The 19,840-nt window shown below is 38.1% G+C and overlaps 1 protein-coding gene across 2 annotated transcripts in view; it reads left to right on the top strand.

Moving 5' to 3' along the window:
* Positions 1–19,840, top strand: part of dennd1b (DENN/MADD domain containing 1B) — an 85,734-nt gene that overhangs the window by 58,128 nt on the left and 7,766 nt on the right. For both annotated transcript variants that reach the window (XM_036520787.1, XM_036520789.1), the window contains 7 exons: positions 6,783–6,908; positions 10,878–10,979; positions 15,485–15,575; positions 16,157–16,197; positions 17,036–17,104; positions 17,338–17,394; positions 18,170–18,259. In XM_036520787.1, coding sequence (XP_036376680.1) covers positions 6,783–6,908; positions 10,878–10,979; positions 15,485–15,575; positions 16,157–16,197; positions 17,036–17,104; positions 17,338–17,394; positions 18,170–18,259 — 576 coding nt within the window. The remainder of the gene's footprint in view (positions 1–6,782; positions 6,909–10,877; positions 10,980–15,484; positions 15,576–16,156; positions 16,198–17,035; positions 17,105–17,337; positions 17,395–18,169; positions 18,260–19,840) is intronic.

The following is a 19,840-nucleotide window of genomic DNA, read 5'->3' as shown; positions in this document are numbered from 1 at the left end:
AGTAGGGGCTATTCAAGATCAACCAACAAAAATGTTTTTACAAGGTAAATCTTACCTGCTTACTCGACACTGCATGGTGACTCCAACGGTTAACTGCAGAGTCAGCCAGGTTTACTTGGTCCTGATGAGCTCATTCCCTTGGGGGAAAGTACTGTTGTGATTCACAAGCTAAAATGTAGTCTTTTGATTGGCTTGTTCATGAAAACCAGCCATACTGTCTTTGGTTCCTCCCCCCAGCATTTCTGGGTTGGTGTCCTGTCCTGAAGTGGTTTATTTCAAAGTAAGGTTATCTGAAGATATGTTTAGACATGTTCTGTTTAAATGCTTGATTTTTTTACTTTTTAAAATCTAATGATAAACAATTGTGACTATTATTGAAGTAGTATAAGTGTCTCTATTTAAAGATGAAGACACGTTGTTGCTGTAGGTCCTGTTTACACACATGCTGTCTCTCTGGTACATGCACTTGGAGAATTATTTGGTATTCTAATGAGGTCTTTAGTAGGGTCATACTCATACCTCATTAAACTCTACTCTTACAGTGCACTTGCAGATGTATCATATTATTAATAATATTTGGAATGTGCAGAATATTATTCTCTCTCTTCCCAAAATTTAAACATTTTGTAATCCAACAGTTTTTGTGCTACCCAAACAGAATGCATGACATATTATATCTTATATATAGATTTACACTATTCAAATTTTTTTGAATATTTTGTAGTTGTGCTTTTAAAAATGGAAGGCTACTGTGTATAGCTGAATGTTCTGTAATTCTGAAAACATTCCAAAACACTCAAACATACATGTCTGTTCTTCTGCCAATTATACTCACATGTGCACGTACACACATGCTCACAGAAATAAACACTAGAGCAGCGAATATTCTGTTTTATTGAGAACATATCTTAAGACTCAGAATTTTAAACATGGATATTTCTCAGCTAACCAAGCATACATACTATACAATCATGTAAACACCCACACACACTTAACACATTGAAAAATTTAGAGCCGAACATTCTGCTGTAATGAAAACATGCGATAGACTCGAACATACATGAGTCTCTGCCTGCCAAGTAGAAACAATGCACAAAAATCCAGTCACTTGTTCACGCACGCACGCACGCACACACGCGCACACACACACACACACACACACACACACACACACACACACACACACACACACATAAACAAACAAACAAACAAAAACAGAAATAATGGAGCGTTGAAATTCTGTTGTTATAGAATAGAACCAGAAACTTAAATAACTTTAAGTCAGGTAAAGTTTAATTATCTGCCCCATTTACCCATGCCATTGCATGCCAGCAAATTAATTAACCCTTGCAATACTTGCTTACCCTGTTCAAATATAGTATGGAATACATATACATCCAAGCCTACTATCTATTTTCCCCCTGTATAATACATGCCTACAATCTGCCTTACCAATACAATAACATTCCCCGCAAAACATAAATATGTGTTCATTGTTTCAGTTCTGCACATTTACATGTAAAGTGTCTCTAAACATTCTAAACATTCTTACGTTCTGTTTATTTGATTATTCTGTTGGGAATGCTGGGGAATTTTTTCATATAATTCATGTACGATTTTAAATCTAAATAGTGTAAAGGCAGAACTATTCTAAACATTTTACTTTGATTCCTAAATTGATCTGGAAAGTGAGTTAAAAATTAAATTACAAATTAAAATATGTGAGTATGATAAGCAACCCCCTTCTGTAGTGTGTAATGCACAGTGTGTAATGTTCAGGGTGACAGACCTGCTCAGCACTGAAGAACAGGAAGGTTTAGGACTTGTTACCCCTAACACACATTCCCTCTGTGGTTGCATGCACTTTCTGATAAGTGGAAAAATAACCTGTTGTGTTAATCCAGCTGCTCTGTGGACTTCTGGTTTTACAGCCTTTCTGCAAAAGCAGTGTGTTTCAGTCCAGTTCGTCATTGGTAGTTAAGCATGAAAGGGAAGTGCATTGTGGGGTATGTCGCTGAGCTGTAGAAGGGCTTTTTTTTTACACTTTGACCCCCATTGGTTCAGACCTGATGCATCTTTTAAATCACCGTCCATCATGTTAACGCTCAAGCTTCCATCACAGAAGTCGTGATTACCACAGTAAAGTTGGTGAAACTGTCATTAAGAAAGTAATAAACACATTATTTAATTTGTCTTTGATGTTTTTTTTTTTCCTCAGTAATGTAAATAGCACAAATGCTGAGCTGTTGGGGTCAGCAAAGATTTATTTTGGATACCCCTTTCACACAAAGAGTTGTAATAATGTGAAAGTTCCTTGAGTGTGCATATACGGGTGCAGATCAGACCACAGCACATCAAAAGAATTCTAAACATTTTCATAACTGTTTTTTCTTTGTAGTCCTTTAATTGCTTCCCTACGGCTTTCGTTTCCCGGACAGAATATTTAACAAAACACTTTTCTGAAGCAAAGTCTTTGCACCATGCACAATGCAAAGGGCTATGGGTCATTATTTGGCAGCTCCATAGTCTTTGATATTTGAATGTGGTTTACTTTTTTCCCCCTTTTATTCCATAAGTCATTCAATCATATTTTTGTTCAGCTGTTTTAAGGACATTGTATTTTATTACAAATGAAAGAATTAATAGTATTGTGATGTAGTTATTGTATTTTATATGGTTTTCATTATATTATTATTTTAATCATTATGATTATGATTAGTAATTGGCCCCAACACCACTTACCCAGTTTCTGCTGATATTTTTTTTTTTTTTTATCATTGCGAAGGTGATTTATATGCATGATTGTGTATGGTGATTACATGACTATTGTATGTATGACATAAAAGGGGACACATAAGAACCCTCTTCTCTTGTTTTTGACATTCCTAAGTCCAGCCTGTATATGGACTGCCTGCTGCATAGTCCTCACTCCTCACATCATGCACTCTACTGTATTTATGCACACTAATAACTGTATTAATAACTAAAGAAATCTTTTTGTGGTTATTGTAACAAAGACAAAATTAGTTGACTTTGAAAGGCAAAATGAAATTTAAAAAAAAAAAACAAATGATAGTAATGTTAAATAGCTGTTAGCTAATAAAATGACTCATTTTCTTCTAGAAAGCCTCTCCTCCTTGGGTCTTGGCTTTGAATTGTCCAAACAGTTTTCCTATGTGTTTTATTACGATAATGGGATTAGGTAAAGGACTATGAATAGATTCTGTTCAGCGATCAAGAAACTGTTGGTAGTGAGAACACCAAGATGCAGGTAATTGGAGTGAGAGTGACTATTTTTAAATTGAAACCTTCCAAAGAAACATCCATGGAAACCTTTCCAATCTTGTTAACCAATTTGTAGTGTTCTTATTCAAGATTGGTCTATAACAAAAATGGTTAAAACTTTTGCTAAAATGAATGGTAGATGAAGTTTTTTTGCTCTCATTCTGATTTTATGACAGGTCATAAGTAGAGCTCCTTTGTTACCACTGTTAAAAAGTACATAGCCATCAAAATTGAGCTAACTAAATTAAGTTTTGTCTTTGTGGTCAATCTCGATAATGCATTCACTGTAGTTTTCTGTCATAAAGCACGTGCTTAAAGAAGAGCTGTGGTTGATACTTTACCGAGATGTATGCTCTGTTTTATGTATCTTACAATTTGATTCTGTTCAAAGCAAAGGGCATGAAAAATCCTTTCACATGCAAACTGACCCTCCCCTGAAGAGTTCCATTATTATTTAACACTTAGTCATTGCTTGTGATGCATGGTAGGTATGTCCAGCCAACTGCCATAAAAGCAATTTTCTACCACTGCTAGTGAAAATACAGTACAGAAAGTGTTTTTGTATTCTTGTGAAAGAGCAAGCTTCAGTTAAATGTAGCTGATCAGCTACCCTTACCTATTGACAAATATGCCAGTTCCCCAACTGAGAAGTCTCAAAATAAATATATATCTAGACAGAAAGAGTTATAGGTTTCGTAAAAAATACCTTCTGCGTATGACTCCAACTTATTTTTAATTCTTAGTGAGTTTGTGAAGCTACTCCCTCCTCCAAATACATGAAACAATGGTAATTATATTCACAGTAAGTTTAGCAAACACACCATTTTATTTTAAAAGTAGAAGATATTTAGAACCTTATTTTCTGTGCCATGGGCTTACAGTATGAACTCCATAAAAGAAGATAAAAGGGAATACCAGAAATAACCATTTTAAAATGTTAATTGGACAATCAAAATGGTAATTCACATATATATTCAGCAGTTTTTCTCAAACATGTTTTAGGCAAACATCTATGAATACAGTACAAGTGCTTATTAAGATGCATGTTTTTAATGCATTACCAAAAATTGAGGGTAGAAAGTGTGTGTGTGTGTGCACACGCATGCTTATGTAAAAGGGAGTCATCCTATTAAATGAAATCCAGCATCTGTACCATACATATCTAATTCTTCAAACTGGTTTCAGAATGGCATCACACCATAGATATTGTTATATGATTTAAAAAAAAAGAAGCCAGTGAAAGCAGCTTATATCATCCCTTTAAAAGGAGACAGTGATGCACCTGCTAATTATCATCTCCAGCTGGTGAGTTAAATGGAGATCTGTTTTCTGTGCGACCTTTGACCCATGCTCTTTACATGGTGCACTTCAAACCCTGTTTGGGAGTAAATGGAACAGAGTTTAATGAGGCACGGTGTATGCCCTCTGTGGGCTAAGCGAATCGGCCGGCAGACTTTTATCTGGAGCCATCTTCCCTTGATGTAAATTGAAAAGATCACAGCTATGGGGAAAAGACCTATACTGGAAAGGCCTTTCTGCATAGATTATGAATATCATAACTCAATGATTTTTTTTTTTTTCCTGCAATACTATAGTTATAATTGGACCCAATGGGGGGACTCTCCCTTTGATCAGATCACAGCTACTGTGACTTTACACTAAAAAATGTCACTGCCAAATAGGTTTATCACCTGTAGAGCTAAGCTTCTCTCTGATGCCTCGTTCGGGTCTCGTTAGCATTATTCAAAGTATAATAGTTAATTAATTTGACAGTGGAATTACTGTTGTTGCTTGCCTGATAAGATGTGTACGCCTCTATAAAAAATAAGTTATGAATTTTTAGTTCACCATCAGAACTATTTAATGTATTTTAATATATTGCAGTCATTGTTACAACATTCTGTTTTAGGTAATTATTGAACATTTTTGGATTGGACAATTTTGTCTTTTTTAGGCTTATTGCTCTTGCACAATACATGTATGTTAGTCCCTCTTGGGTCTCTAAATGACCTTCATTTTTAGCGGTATTCTCATTTGAAGGCATACTGTAAGCGTGTGAATTTTATTTTTATTTGTATTAAAGGTATAGCCTATTTGTGTCCCTGCAGCCCATTAAAACAGATCTATAAATAGCACCTTTTAAATGTTAATGAGCCCAGCACAATAAAATCATTGCATTACATCCCATTTACTTGGATTCTTTTGGGTATGATTTCTTATGTTAGAATGACTTTGTGTTAGAGTGACAGTTTAATAATTTGCCCAAAAAATGGTAAATGCACATTTCTATTAAATATTAATATGGTGATAGTTTACATAAACATAAAAGCTTTTAACGCTATGCGAGTATGTAGATGACACTTGCTAATTTAGCATTGCTAAACTTCTGTTTGATGCTTCCAAAGCTTTACAATGTCAGCTTGGGGACATTCACTGGGAAAAAAAGACTGGAGGGAACAAATGGAACAAGTACAAGATGAATATTTCAGATTTCTGAGTGCCACATCCTCTGTCCTCAGAATGAGCTATGAGTTTCCTTTTACTTAAGTTGAATTTCCATATGAACTACTGTATTGTGCTGCAAACTGTCAATAAGCATTTAAAGAGTCACACTTTTTTGTAAATTATTAAGAATTGTCCTGCATGTTATTTAATTGACTGTTCATGCAGCTGCAGACAGCATCCGGTAGTTCATGCAGTTCTTGCCTGCTATTTTTCCCATTAATTAAGGTGAATTTATTACTGATATCAGCCTCTCTAAGGCTCTAACTCTAAACCCAGACATGTAAATGAGCATTTACCAGATGGCATGAGCATCACGGCATGTATGCATTTCTGAAGCGTGGTTATAACCTTACGTTACCTGGGACCTATACATCGTTGCAGTCCAGGTGTTCGGTTTGTCTGGTCATGTGCTGGATTTTCATTTGTAATGATCATGTAGGAGTTTATACATCTAGGTGGTAGTAGGGGGCACCTTAGTACAGAATATAGGCAAGACAGTGCCTAATGGTGCTGGCACAATGGAATCAGAGTGGAAGGAAGGTGACAAAAAGTACTTTGACTGCCTCAAAAGAGAAAGGTGTCCTAGTGGATTGACCGGGGTGCATCTTTCGTCAACCTAAAACAAGTCATAACATGCACTGTTCCTGCAGCAAACCTGTCATGAAGGGGCCAACAAATTGTGGGTTCAGTAGAAAGTAATTAAAGCTTATTTATGTCAAGAGGCCTTGAGAGAAAGAGAGCGCGCTGAGGACTCTGCATTAGAGCTTGCCTCTCACCCCCCCTGCCTTTGCCTCAATTAACAGACCAGCAGGTGCTCTTTGCAGCACAACAGATAAGCTATCAGGAAGGAGGAAGGCTTTTTTGGCTGACCTGCAAATGTGACACTTCACACCCCGATTGGGTTTGTGTCTCTCTCCACCAATTTCAGAGGTGTTAATTTAACTTTTCCTCTCCCGTCTATGTCTGTCTCTCCGTCCGTCTTTTTCACTCAGGTCTCCACTCTGAAGAGCAAGCTGAAGAAGCAGTCCACAGCGACGGGCAGCGGGGTCGCCCGGGCCTTCCTGCGGGCCCAGGCCGCCCTGTTTGGATCCTACCGAGATGCCTTGAGATACAGACCTGTAAGATTTCTCCCCTCAGACTCCTCGTAACAGCAGTACCCCCCACCAATTAATACACCCACGGCGAACAGTTTGAACCAATCCGGGCACAGGAGCTGTGGTGGCTACCTGCTGGGTTCTGTGGAAATTCATACGTGCTGTGTGCACTTTGCAGACTGCAAAGTCTTGTTTGTATCAAATTAACGTTTTATCTCTTTATTTTTTTTAAACGGTATTTACATCATTGATTTTAATACCTCCTTCCTTTTAACTATCTTAGAAATGCCATAGCCACATTAGTGTGAAAGCAAAAGCTCAGCGTCACCTCATCCAGTGGATGAATATTAATTAGTTTTCCCCGCTAATGTTGACCGTTCTGTTCATTTCTTGGTGGTGTAATTGCTGCTGGAGACAGCCCATGATTAAACTCAACGAACAGGGCACGCGGCACACAGTCTTCCAAAAAAAAAAAAAAAAAAAACACTACATATAATGGAAGCCAGTGAATAATGCTCGGGTTGTCAGCTCAGATGTTGAAAAGCCAGTTCATCTCTTTTGAAGATCCTTGTTAGCCACCTCTTGCTATTTTTCTTTTACCCTGTAAACTCCTAAAATGTGTCTGGTGAACTGCCTTACGATTTAATTCTCACCACCAGAGTAATACAAAGTGTATTCTGTATTGTCAAATATGGGAGAGTCTTTGTTTCAAGTGCAAAAAATAATTGGTCTGTGTAGACTCACGAAGTAAGGATACATAATTGATGTTTCTGCATTGTGTGTAAATGCACAAACTCTGGCTTTGTATTTTATATATCGTCTGCTCGAGTTTGGAGGAATATCTCATTTATGTATTCCTTTATGTCAATATATTCAGACATCACACATGTGCTCAGTGAATTAATCTTTCATTTAAAATGTTTTTTATTGATCTGATATTGGCAAGGATTTGGTTATTTATAGAATTTTTTTCTGAGCGTGGATACAGTTTTTGAATGAATAATGATAACTTCATTTTGTGCTGTAACACTCATAAAATATTGTCAACTGGGAATCATCTTTTTGTAGCTTCATGGTCTCGCTTCCATTTTCTGTGTTGTTGATGTACCCGCAAAAGGGTTAAGGAAATACAGAATGTGCGTAATTGGAATTTTAATGCAAGCCATATATTGTAAAGAATGCTTATCTTGCTAATAAAAGTGCATTGACCCTACTTAGCTCCAACTGCTAGAGAAGCAATGTCTCAGTCCATAGCAATAAATATCCAATTTGCATACACGCTTAGTTGCTATTTTTTGTAAACAACTCTGCATGTGCGAATGTGTAAGAGAATTGAACCAGCACAACGGAGTTTGGATATAGCTGAAATTTAAATGAGCAAACCTCGTTCCAAACTGATATTCTCATGGTATCACTTGTCTTGAGTTGAGGGGATATAATTTTCAGTAAAACAGGATCTGCAGGCTGAGAGAAATCAGAACAAAATAACATCTACATGAGATTCTCACCTTACAGAATCCATACTTCCATGAAAAGGAGGATAACAAAGGTTTGTCACTTTCCAGTGTTGTTTGGAGCTAGGACCCACACTGAGTTGTAAATTAAATAGTGGAGAAAAAATAATAATGAGCTCAAATGAAATCACTGGTAATTAATGTTTTCTGTAGTTCATTAATTTCAGCCCTGAATATGATCTGTAGGTGCCACACTCATTATTGGCAACTCTGAAAGTTTGTATTTCAGAGTGATAAAGTGAAAAAAATTCTTAACTTTATAAATGTAATTATGCATGAATATAGTTCGAAATTTATACAGCTGCTATTTGAACGACCAGAAAACTAGAAATGGGCACTTTAACAGGAAATTGTAATAATGGGGGTTAAGCAAAAGTGTGTCCATGTCTATAACAATATTGGTTTGTATATTTAAGGGCATACATTCTTCTCCAGTCAGTTTTCCTGTCTGTGCTTCCACCTGTCATCTGAAGTGTGCTTCTCGTGGTGGCTGTTCGGCTAGGATCTAAACTGATGTTTTAACATAATTTTTTGATCTAATGAGCATCCAACATATTAAAGTTTGAGCTGATACTGAAAATTCTTAAGCAAATCTACTGTAAAATAAAGTGGCTGGTTTAAAATGTTTATATTTGGAAACAAAATGTTTGCAGCACTTTGGTCAGTGTAAGTGCTGTCTTGTATGTGCAGAAGAAAAAGGCACTTGCATGTGTTTGACAGTTTTTGGTAGAGGGAGCATTCTCGAATGAAAGTAGCGAGACTGCATTTATTTCTTGTCTCCAATAATGTGGCTCGTCAATACACACCAGGGAGTGGGATTAAACTGACCATCCCAGAGTAAAAGTAAGAAATAACACTGAAAATGCTGAAATTTGGTAGCTGAATCCAATGCTTTGGAAAATATTATGGTTATCTGCTTCTGTCTTCAAATCACATAAAACTTGAATTGGAATAACAGCCCTTTTCATCTTCATGTGATGTTTTTGGAATTGCCAGTTGCACTTTAGGCTCGTCTCGCTATGGCGACCTCTGCGCTTGCGTTAGTGCACAGGGCAAAGCAGATGCAATCCTCAGATACATCCGCAAACCAGGGTTTCTGCTAGGATTTTTTCTTGCCGGTCCGGTGTCCAGAAAAAATTTATTTTACCGGACAAATCTGAAACTTACCGGTCACATTTCAATAACAGTCTGTGTTACAGACTGTATTAGTATAGTATAGTATAGTATAATGTACACCTAGGTTGACGAAAGAATGGCAATGACCTCAAATCAGTTTGACTATTTAATGAACAGTAACGATTGAGCAAAACCTCAACATTAGCCGCTAAAATGTAGGCTATTACGAAACATCTGTAACCTGTAACATCTGTAGCTTGTTTTAAAAAAAAAAAAAAGGCTAGGCCTGCATGGCATCAAATGTAGCCTGTAGGCTACCAGGTGACATTTTATTTTCTTCCTTTTTTCATTGCGGCAAAGTACTCTGCTGCCGACTTGAAATCAAACGTGTCCAATATGTCTTTGCAGCTTGCAGTGCGCATAAGCTGCGTCACTCTCTCCTCCTCCAGACGACTTCGCAGCGCCGTCTTAATTTGATTCTGCAGAGAGAGCCCCCTCTCTGCTGGCACGCTTGACACGGGCAGAACACAGGCAATTTTAGCCAGTGTAGCCCAGTCGTGGTACAGCTCGCTGAACTCATAAATAAGTACTTAAAACACAAATGTCCTGTTTAGGGATAGCCTGCGTTATAGCTACGTTTTGTATGAGCATTATTACCGGACATTTTGACCAGCAAGTTTTTAATTTATAGGTTTTTTTATAAGTACCAGGCAAAAACCAGTAATTACCAGCTAAGGGAGACCCTGCCACAAACCTGTGTGGCTGCTGCTCAAGTCACACAGGGCACGGCAGTGAAGTGGGCGCTCATAAGAGATAGGCGCTACTTCACTGACATTATCTGAGTTACTGGCACATGCCTGATAACTTGCAGGGTGCCTGAAAGTCGTGAGACCAGGAAACCCTGGCCAACCTGGGTTCCACTACTTTGGGATCCCTGTCATTCTTGGCCAGTGACACGGCCGGATTTGAACCCGAGACGTAGGGCTCAGTCTGTGCTCAAAGCAAACACTGTTCTGACTCAGCTTTTGCGGACACCCCATGCATCTTTTCTTTTCATTCTTGTGAGAAGTGAATTACTGAAATAACTGGTTATAAGGGGTAAGATAGTGATATTGCTGTCTGTTATCATGATGTCTGTGTCTGGGAGTATTTTCTAACTGCACTGAAACTTTTTGAAATGATGAAATTTGGGGTAATGTACAATTTAGCAAACTGGAAATTTGTATAGTGAAAAGCTGGCGTGTTCAACACCCTGTGCTGGTGAGATGAATTGGGGAAAATGTTTGCTCTTAATCATAAACATCAAGAATAATTGGGTTGTAATATGAACGGGCGTGATTTTTCTTTTCTGTTTTCCTCACAGGGAGAGCCAATCACTTTTTGTGAAGAAAGCTTTGTTGCCCACCGGTCTAGCACTATGAGATGCTTTCTTGAAATGGCTGTGAACCTCCAGCTCTTCAAACAGGTAAAATTTTAGAAAATGTTAGATTTGTTTATATAATGGTTTATTTGATAGTTATACTTCCTAATACAGGTATTGTTTCCATAATCGATGAGAATACTCAGATTGTGGTGTTACTCTGGCGGTCATTTAGTGAAAATTATCCCTTTATTTATGAAGCTGCAAAAAAAAAATGAAATCTACCATACTGCGTGTCAATGCGCTGAATTAACACAAGCTGTGAAGTGATGAAGTGAAATGTACATCTCCGCATCATTGTCGTGTGCCGATTTGTCAAGCTAAGCTCAAAACTGTTTTTCAGTTTTTAATGTTTTCCTCCGCGGAGCTGTTACTGGTGGTCCTCGACTCTCATTATAATTTCAGATGAGAGGACAGGAATAAAAAAATAATGCATCTCTGAATCTGACAGCTGCATGGTTAGCAGAACACACATTCTCGAGTTCTGTTAGTTTTGAGGCACCAAGGAGATTAGTACCTAATGACATAAGAAAAGAAATGAACCATCTAGACCATTAATTGAATGGAATCCCTATCGAGTTCAGCCTTACTTAAGCCTATTCCTTGAGAAGAATGATTCTGCCAGGAACTGCCCTTGATTAAGAAATGTAAACTGTTAATGCTAGTACTTTGGCAGGTGACACTTGGGGGATGTCTTTCTTTTTTTTATTGACAACTAGAAGTTCAACCCTGATAAAATTTTATTCAGTCCCCCTCCCAAATGAAGGAATAGCAATTAATCAAGCTTTTGTTTCTGACGCGCAGCACATTCATAACTTTCCCAGAGAAGATAGTGACCAGCAGTTCAAAGACATTTTTCTGTCTCTGCAGTAGCTTGGGGTGTGTTTATCTCTCCTTAACTGCAGTGAAAAAGGCCAGCGATGTTGCACTGCACTGACCATGAACCATGTCCATTTGGAGACAGGCCTGCTTAGAGTAAGCAGGGAGAGATGCCAAGAGAATGCCGAGAAAGCATGTCGATGACAACCTGCTTTCTATCACTCCCGCTCACTTTGGCGTTGCTGCCTCTCACTCCAGGTCCAATAAGGCTTGATTCATTTTAGCATATCTCTTAGTAGACAGTCTCCAAGTAGACTCTCACACCACATTTCCAGTAGTCCAGCCCCAGCTCATTGCAGCTGCCTCCATATTGCATATTTCTCCCTGCTTCAGGTACAGCGGAGCATGGTCAACACAAGGAGGATCAGGGATACTGGCCTTGTTATGGTGGAAGTAGCTGTAATATTCTCTGTATTGTTACAGCTAACTGCTGTGAGCCTATGTCAGTTAAGAGAGATCCATTTTAACCACTACAACTATTCCAGCATATTGTTTCAGCAATTTCTTTTTGTTTTTTGTCAGATTTTGCCATCTTAAAATGAGCTTGTTTTAGGCTACAGTTTAGACCAGGGGTCAGCAACCTTTTTGATATGAAGTGCCAGTTTGAAATGTTCTTGTTAATTAGTGTGCTGTATCAACATTAAGTTTAACATTAGGCCTGCATGATATGAGGGAAATTCTGCGATGTGCAATAACATTGTTCAATATTGCGATGATGATATGACTTGCGATAAACAAATATTGAAGTGTGCATATTAGCTTTCTGCTTTAATAGGTACACTGCTAACACAGACCCCAAACATTGAATAGCCTATGCCCACTGAATAAAGAAATAAATTATTTTGAACAAATTGCACATGAATGCCCAACCAATTAAACAGAACATTCATTTAAATAAGACATTATAACTATAAGAAATTAAAGTTTAATTTCCCCTGCTCCCTTTAAAATATTTTCTTCTAAACCAGAGGTGCCCAAATTCTTTCCTATGAAGGGCCAAAAATTGGCCAAAAATCTGGATGGAGGGCTGCAGGCCAAAAATAAATGTTGATGTTGGGTGAAATTACATTAAAATGTAATACAGTTTATAGAAAATTAGCATTCCAAATCTAAAATAAAATTTCAAAATAAAAACACTACTCTTTAATCTGCGTAACAGTAATTTTATTAATTTGTAGCGATGATTGTCAAAAACATAAAACATCCATGACCATATTTAAAAGGAAAGGCAGAAAGTACATGCAACTCAAGGTGCTTTAGAAAATTAAGTTGAAAACAGCTGTATTGTCCACCTTTGTAATCAAGAGTGTAAATTTGACTTCAGCTTGAGAAATTGACAAAAATATAAAGTTAAACATCATAGTGACAACACTGAATAACAAATCAACATTGGATTTACACTGAGCAACGTTTAAGTTACACATCATCATAAAATGTCACCATATGGTAGCCACAATATCAAAGTGCATTAACGAAAATTACCTTCTCATTCACAGGGTCACTCAGAACGATTTGGTAATTTCGTTTTAAAGTAATGTTGGCTAACTAGTAACACCAACAACAGCTTGTTGGTCGGAAAAACAACAGAATCCGGTAACCCCGGCTGCCAGGTTTGGCATAGTTATTGTGCCTAATGGTAGTGACTTTGCACTGACTTGTGTGACTGAAATAGCAATAGTTTGTTTTCCTTACTGAGATCGGGTCAAACTAAACAAAATAAAACATGCATTTTAGCCATCGATTTCAACACTCGTTCATGCGCAGAAATAGCCACAGTTTGTTTCCACGGTTAGCAGTTGTAAGTAAACACATGGCAGAGTGTTGTTTTAGTGCTTTTTCCAAAGCGAAACTTGTCGGGAATTTTATGTGACGTCACTTGAAATTAGACTGGCAACCCTGTCGAGAAGGCCGACTGTAGTTTATCGCAACGACACGCTTCTTTTGTGCATTTTATTTCCTATTCAACCAGCGCTCGCTACGCCCCTGCCCCTTTCCGCTCATTGGTGGAACGTCAGTTTTAAGGGGCGCGTCATCTTATCTGGAACGTGGCGGTGGGAGCTAACTGAAGCTTAATAATGCTAATGAAAACATAATGAGCCATGTAACATAACACGCGCGCTACATAGCATAAAAAATAAGTTACGTGCGAAAGGGTTAAAAAAAATTTAATTAATTAAAAATCTTCTCTCGCGCGCTTATCGCCAGCGTGCCAATGATTACGCTGCCGCGTGCCTAAGGTTGCCGACCCCTGGTTTAGACATATTCTTCTATCTGGTTGCTGATATGTGAATTTAATATATACAGTACAGTTATTTATAACTTTTGTAATAAGAATACAGCCAACTGGTTGCTATTCATGGTTGCAGGACTTGAAAGCAAGTTATCACCTCTCAATAGGTAGTGCAGCTATTACACCTTGCAAACCAAACAAATCTGCACTTGTCATTAAATAAAATAAAGAAGACTTGATAAAAAATGATAAATTAAGTAATAACTACATTTTACGGTGAAGTATCAAAACAGTTCTACCATTAGAATTTTCACTATGTAACTGATATTTTTCTGGCTGTGGGCAGATCCATGGAAGTGGAGCAACATTCTTTCAATTGCAAGAACATAAAATGAAACACCGATTTGAGCTTGCTTTATTGGGCTGTCACAGCATAGTCCAGGTATAGCTGAGCATGGCTAATGGTAATAAGGTTATGCTTTACAGCAGTCTGGATCACTATGCTGTTTAACAAGTTAACCCTGAGAAGTTACCATAAATATTTTCTTGGTATATATATGCACTGTCAATAATACAATAAAAATAATAAAGAATAAGTCTTCTAAACTGCCCCCTGTGAGGTCTTTGAGCAAAAAACAGTGTTTTTTAAATTTTATTGATAACATTTTTAAAATGTTTTTATTCATACTCATACATCATTCATAATGATTCGCTTTCAGTATTGGTCAGAAAAACATGTTTATGTTTGTCTTTTATTAGATTAGAGATCAGAGGTAAATTGATGTAAGCTAATAGTGGAGAAAGGGATAAGCATGAGTTTGGCGAAGTGATAACTTGCATTGATTGTGTGCATTTTTTAAGTACGCAAATACTGGTGGAACTGGCTGATGCAAAGTTCTGTCAATTCTTATGGTGCAGCATAGCAAATTACTTTCATCAGCCTCACATTAAAACCCAATGAAGACTTTCCCTCCAGGATGTTATATCAATTTAGTGTGCCACCAAAACCTTGCCACAATTACAAAATATGTTTTATGCTGTGTGTTTTTGAAGTCCAGCTGCAAACCAGAAATTGTATTTTTAGGCCTGCGATAAGAATCTTAATTTTCAGTGCTGTCTGCTTTAAAATAACACTTCTTTACTATGTAAAGTGAGGAAGACTGTTCATGTTTTCTTGTTGAAGTATGAGCAGTAAAGCCAGTAATAGTGGTGTTATTCATTAGGTTTTTTTATTACCTCTACGTGACAAAGGCGGAAATTAAATTTCCGAAATGCAAGACATGCAACATGCTGGTCTGCAATGTTAATCCGCCAGCTGTTTCGAATTTCTACATCCCTTCCTTGTTTTTAATCTGCAGAGATGTCTGGAGCAGGTAGGATTAAACTTCTTTTTTGTATTTTTTCATCCTTTAATAACCTGCAATGTGATTTATGGTTGCAGTTCATTGATGGCAGACTGGCGAAATTAAATGCAGGAAGAGGCTTCACAGACATCTTTGAGGAGGAAATCACAGAGGGGGGTTTCTGTGGAAGTAAGTGGCCAGATCCCTCCTCTCTTTCCTATACAGAAGCCCCTGTGCTGTAGTATTGCTTTTTTGAAACAACACCGCTTAGTTTCATCTCTGTTTTGACATTTTTAAACAAATTACTGTAAACTGTTTTCCTCTCTGAAAACCTCCACAAACCTCCAAGGTTTGGTTTCCTGCTGTAATCTCTTTGGTTAAATCTTTGATTTGACCTTGGTGCCTGATTCGTATGTTGGGCTGACAACTGAATTAAGTCATTGTATCCATTTGACTGTGGCCCTATTGCAAAAAGAAAAAACAAGTATAGTACAACACTAAAAAAGAAAAAGTTATTAATAAAAAACTTGAAATGGTAGGCTCCTTTTAGGGCTGAAAACAACAGCCATGAAAAAATGAAAATACAGTCCTTAGTTTGATTTTTATTTAAATAATTCAAGCCTTGTGCACTCAAATAAAAAAGGCCAGAATTTAGTATAAGGGGAGAATCATAAATGTTGTGAAATGACTGAGTGAGAACTGTGGCCATGTACAGTATCTCATTCCTGTTTGCAAAAGACACTTTTTCATACAGATTTAAAACATTGCAGGTAATTCAAGGTCTTATCAACAGTGGATGCAAACAGTTAAGGTAAGCAGGAATGAATAATAATTAATTCACCTAATTTGCATTTATGTTCTCAAACCAAACAGTAGCTTTTGTATGCTTAAAATATTTTATTTTATCCTTTTGTTCTATGGTATCTAATTAAGCTAGAAATTAAATTTATTGATAGATATTTATTTATTGATGGATATTGTGTTTCACAAACATGCTGGCATAATCTGTGTATTCATGTGTAAGCTAATTTATTGAAAGATTTTGTGATTTAGGCTGTGCTCTAAATGCACAAAACCGTGTCAATCACCAGCACATGTCCATAAAATTAAAGGCAGCTTAGAGTGTTTAAGAGCAAATATATGTGCTTGTCTGGTTGTTAGCGGTGTGGTTAAAGTGAGTCATTTCATTTTATTTACGCTAAAATAGATTACAGAGAGAAGCATGTGTCTCTTTGTAGAATATTTAGTTCTGTTCAGTGTTTGCGATCTGTCAAGATGACAGTTGTGTATGAAGATGAACATATGTACTGTAGAGGTTTTAAAAATACAAGTATAGCATAGATGAAATGTGTAGGCAGCAGAGATTTTGATGTGGCAGGCAGTCTTCCAGGATGGCATGTTGATCTGGCAAGAAAAACAGCCTTTGCTGGAGAAAAAACAAATTCCTGCCCCCAATGTTGGTGTCACAAACAGGAGTGTCAAATCCAAATGCAAATACCCATCAAAAAAAAAAAGAGGTGTTCCAGGTGCATGTTTTCGTCATGAGTTCAAAATATGGTTTTAAAAGGGCCGCCGACAGTGGGCTGGTATTAAGGCAGTAATGAGCATAAGATAATGTGGTGCTGTTGGGTTTCATCTTTTCTACACAGAAAGGAGGTGCTTTCATAAATACTGCAGTGACCAAGGCCAGCCCAGCAGTGAGGACCGCCTACAAATTTGTACGTTGAATCGCTTGTGCTGTTTTTTTTCCGCTCTACATGTTCAAACACTTCACCTCAGAGGTGTGGTATCTTGTATGATGCGTCTTTTCAAAACTTTTTTGGTCATACATTTGGAGAAGGGTGGGAGGGGTCAAGTGCATTGTGTTGCCATTACTGTTGAACAGTGTCAAATTGATGAGGAACTGAAAGAGGTTTTAAAAATGTGGGTTTTTTTTTTCTTCAATTCAAAGGCCAAAAGTCACGCCAAGCAAGGAATCAAGGAAATGAGGAGCAGGTTGAAACAAAGGGTGAGCAGTCACAGACAAACTCCTTTAGCACACATCAGCAAGGGTGCTGACATACTTGTGTATGGAGGCTGTGATTCTCCACAAACTGAGATGATAAGGGTATTAATCACTTTTGAAACCTGCTTAGCGCTTTGTTCAGGAGTATACATTTTTAACAAGCAAGCCTCTGGCTATAGTCTGTCATGTCATGCAGGCAGTGGAAGGCCCCTTTATTGTTTGCATATTTTATCAATGAACCACTGATTTCTTCAAAGCTATTGTAACGAGATGTATGTTTTCATAAGAGTGATTGCTTTGATAATGCAATTGCAACTTGAACTGCCAAACTGAAGACTGGGATAGGGGTGCACAGAAGAGCAGGCTTTCACATCTGATGGCGGTATATTAGCTGTAGATGTCTGTTCTCATTTGTTTAAAAAAATTTGGAAAACAGGGCTGTGCCTTCTGTGAAAGACAGAGGTAGCATGCCCTCTGTAATTCAGAGTTTGTGTGCCCACATTCTGCAATGACGTTTTCATTTATACCTGAATATGACGAGTGTGTATACACACACACACACACACACGTATTGTATGTTCATATAAATGGTAGTGTCGTGATTTCTAAGGAAGGGTTTAACAAGCGCACAGCCTTCATTTGGTCGACATGAAACTGAACAACTGGGGGGGGGGAGGCTGTATTCTGGGAGAGCCAAGGCCTAAATTTTGACATGAACGAGAGCGGAGAGTCTGAAGCTGTCTGAAACCTAACATTCTTAAATGGGCTCTCTCCGCAGGAGGCGGAGGACGACGATGGGCCTGTCTGCGCGGGGTCTCCCACCAGCACGAAAAGCCTCTCGCCAAAGAGGCTGCAGAAGAGAAGAAAGGTAAGTTAAGCAAAGATAAAGGAAGATCATGTACACCTCAAACAGGCACGTGTATAATGAAAGCTGTTTCTTAAGCAGCTGTTGGATTTGCTCAGGAGTCGAGTAAGGCCAGATCAGCGCTGGAGAAACAGGCATGATTGACAGCTGCAGTTGAAGAAGCTGTCTAGATTCAGAGGTCTGGTAAAGTGTGGCCACGGCTGGAGGGAGGATGTTGCCCCCGTAGACACTTAGTGGTGATCTGAATCCATATTTTCAGGAGCCATCAGGAATATTTTGCGAAAATATAGCATCACACACGCGAAATATTTTTAAGAGATAAACGATATGATCTTTGTATTACCTTAATGACTTCTTTAAAGTTTTGATCGGAAACATTAACATGTTTTTAGAAGGTGTTCTTACTCTCATTGGCATGTATTTACAGGATGAGTTCTGACAGCCAAGCCATAAACAAACGGAAATTTGAAAATGGACATCAGAAGGTTGAACTTTGTGTCAAATTCTTTTGAAGTTAAGCTTTCAATTGTTAATCATTTTGAAATGAAGAACTTTGACTTTCAGCTTCAATTATGAATGGCCACTGCATGCAATCTGAGAAAAATCTACAGAGTGAACATAAATAATTTAGCATTACAGGAGCATTCCTTAAATCATACATGTCTAAATCTGAGTTATACTGTTGTTAATTACCTTGCTTGCAGTGATTCTCAAACATTTGACAGCCTTCAAAAAATCAACTGTACATCAACACACAATGTTGAAACCGGTATTATTAAACCAGGCAGCAAGTTAGCTGAATTATTTGTGTTCTCAAAATGAGAAGCTGCCATCTATACAGCCTAGCTAGCTGTGTTTATGTTGTACAGAAATTATGTTAATTAGCCCTTGTATGTGTTATTCTTATTCAGGATTTACATTACAAGAGAATTACACTGCTGCTTCATTTTATCCCTTGTGTTTGTATTTGTTTGATGATGTGTTTGTTTTAAAAATCAATATCCATGTTTAATGAGGGTCACATTCTGGAAGGCCTATACATAAGTGTGCACCCTGAATTTAGTTTTAATCAAGCTGAGTGTAGCAATAAACATTCAGAAATTTTCATCTCCACATACAATATGTATGGATAAACCACCTGTGTGTGTGTGTGTGTGTGTGTGTGTGTGTGTGTGTGCGCGCGCGCGCGCGTGCGTGTATGTGCGTGTATGCGTGTGTGTACGCATGTACGTCCAAAGACGCACATCTGCGTATATGCGGGCGTCTGCGTTTTTGTGTCTCTGCGCACACAAAGCCTTGCTGCGCAGTTAGATTGTGTTCTCAGGTTTGTGACATGAGCGGTAAAGGAGGCAGCAGGCCCGTTGTTTTCCTTATTAAGCTGGTGTGAAGTGGAGCTGTAAACTCGGCCTGTCTAAGAGGCGGGGAGCGGGCTCGGAAAGGAGGGATTTGTCTGTCAGCCATGCTCCAGCAGTAATGGGGCTATCTCTCAGCCCCGCTCTGAGCAGCGAGTCGCCTCCGCCGGCCCCGTGCTTGTCACACACTCGCGCCGGCCCGCAAAACGCTACAGTGTGACCGCTCACCGGG

This window comes from Megalops cyprinoides, chromosome 2 (assembly GCF_013368585.1).
Source record: "Megalops cyprinoides isolate fMegCyp1 chromosome 2, fMegCyp1.pri, whole genome shotgun sequence".
In the NCBI taxonomy this organism is placed as follows: domain Eukaryota; kingdom Metazoa; phylum Chordata; class Actinopteri; order Elopiformes; family Megalopidae; genus Megalops; species Megalops cyprinoides.
This window is presented reverse-complemented; position numbering and strand designations above follow the sequence as displayed.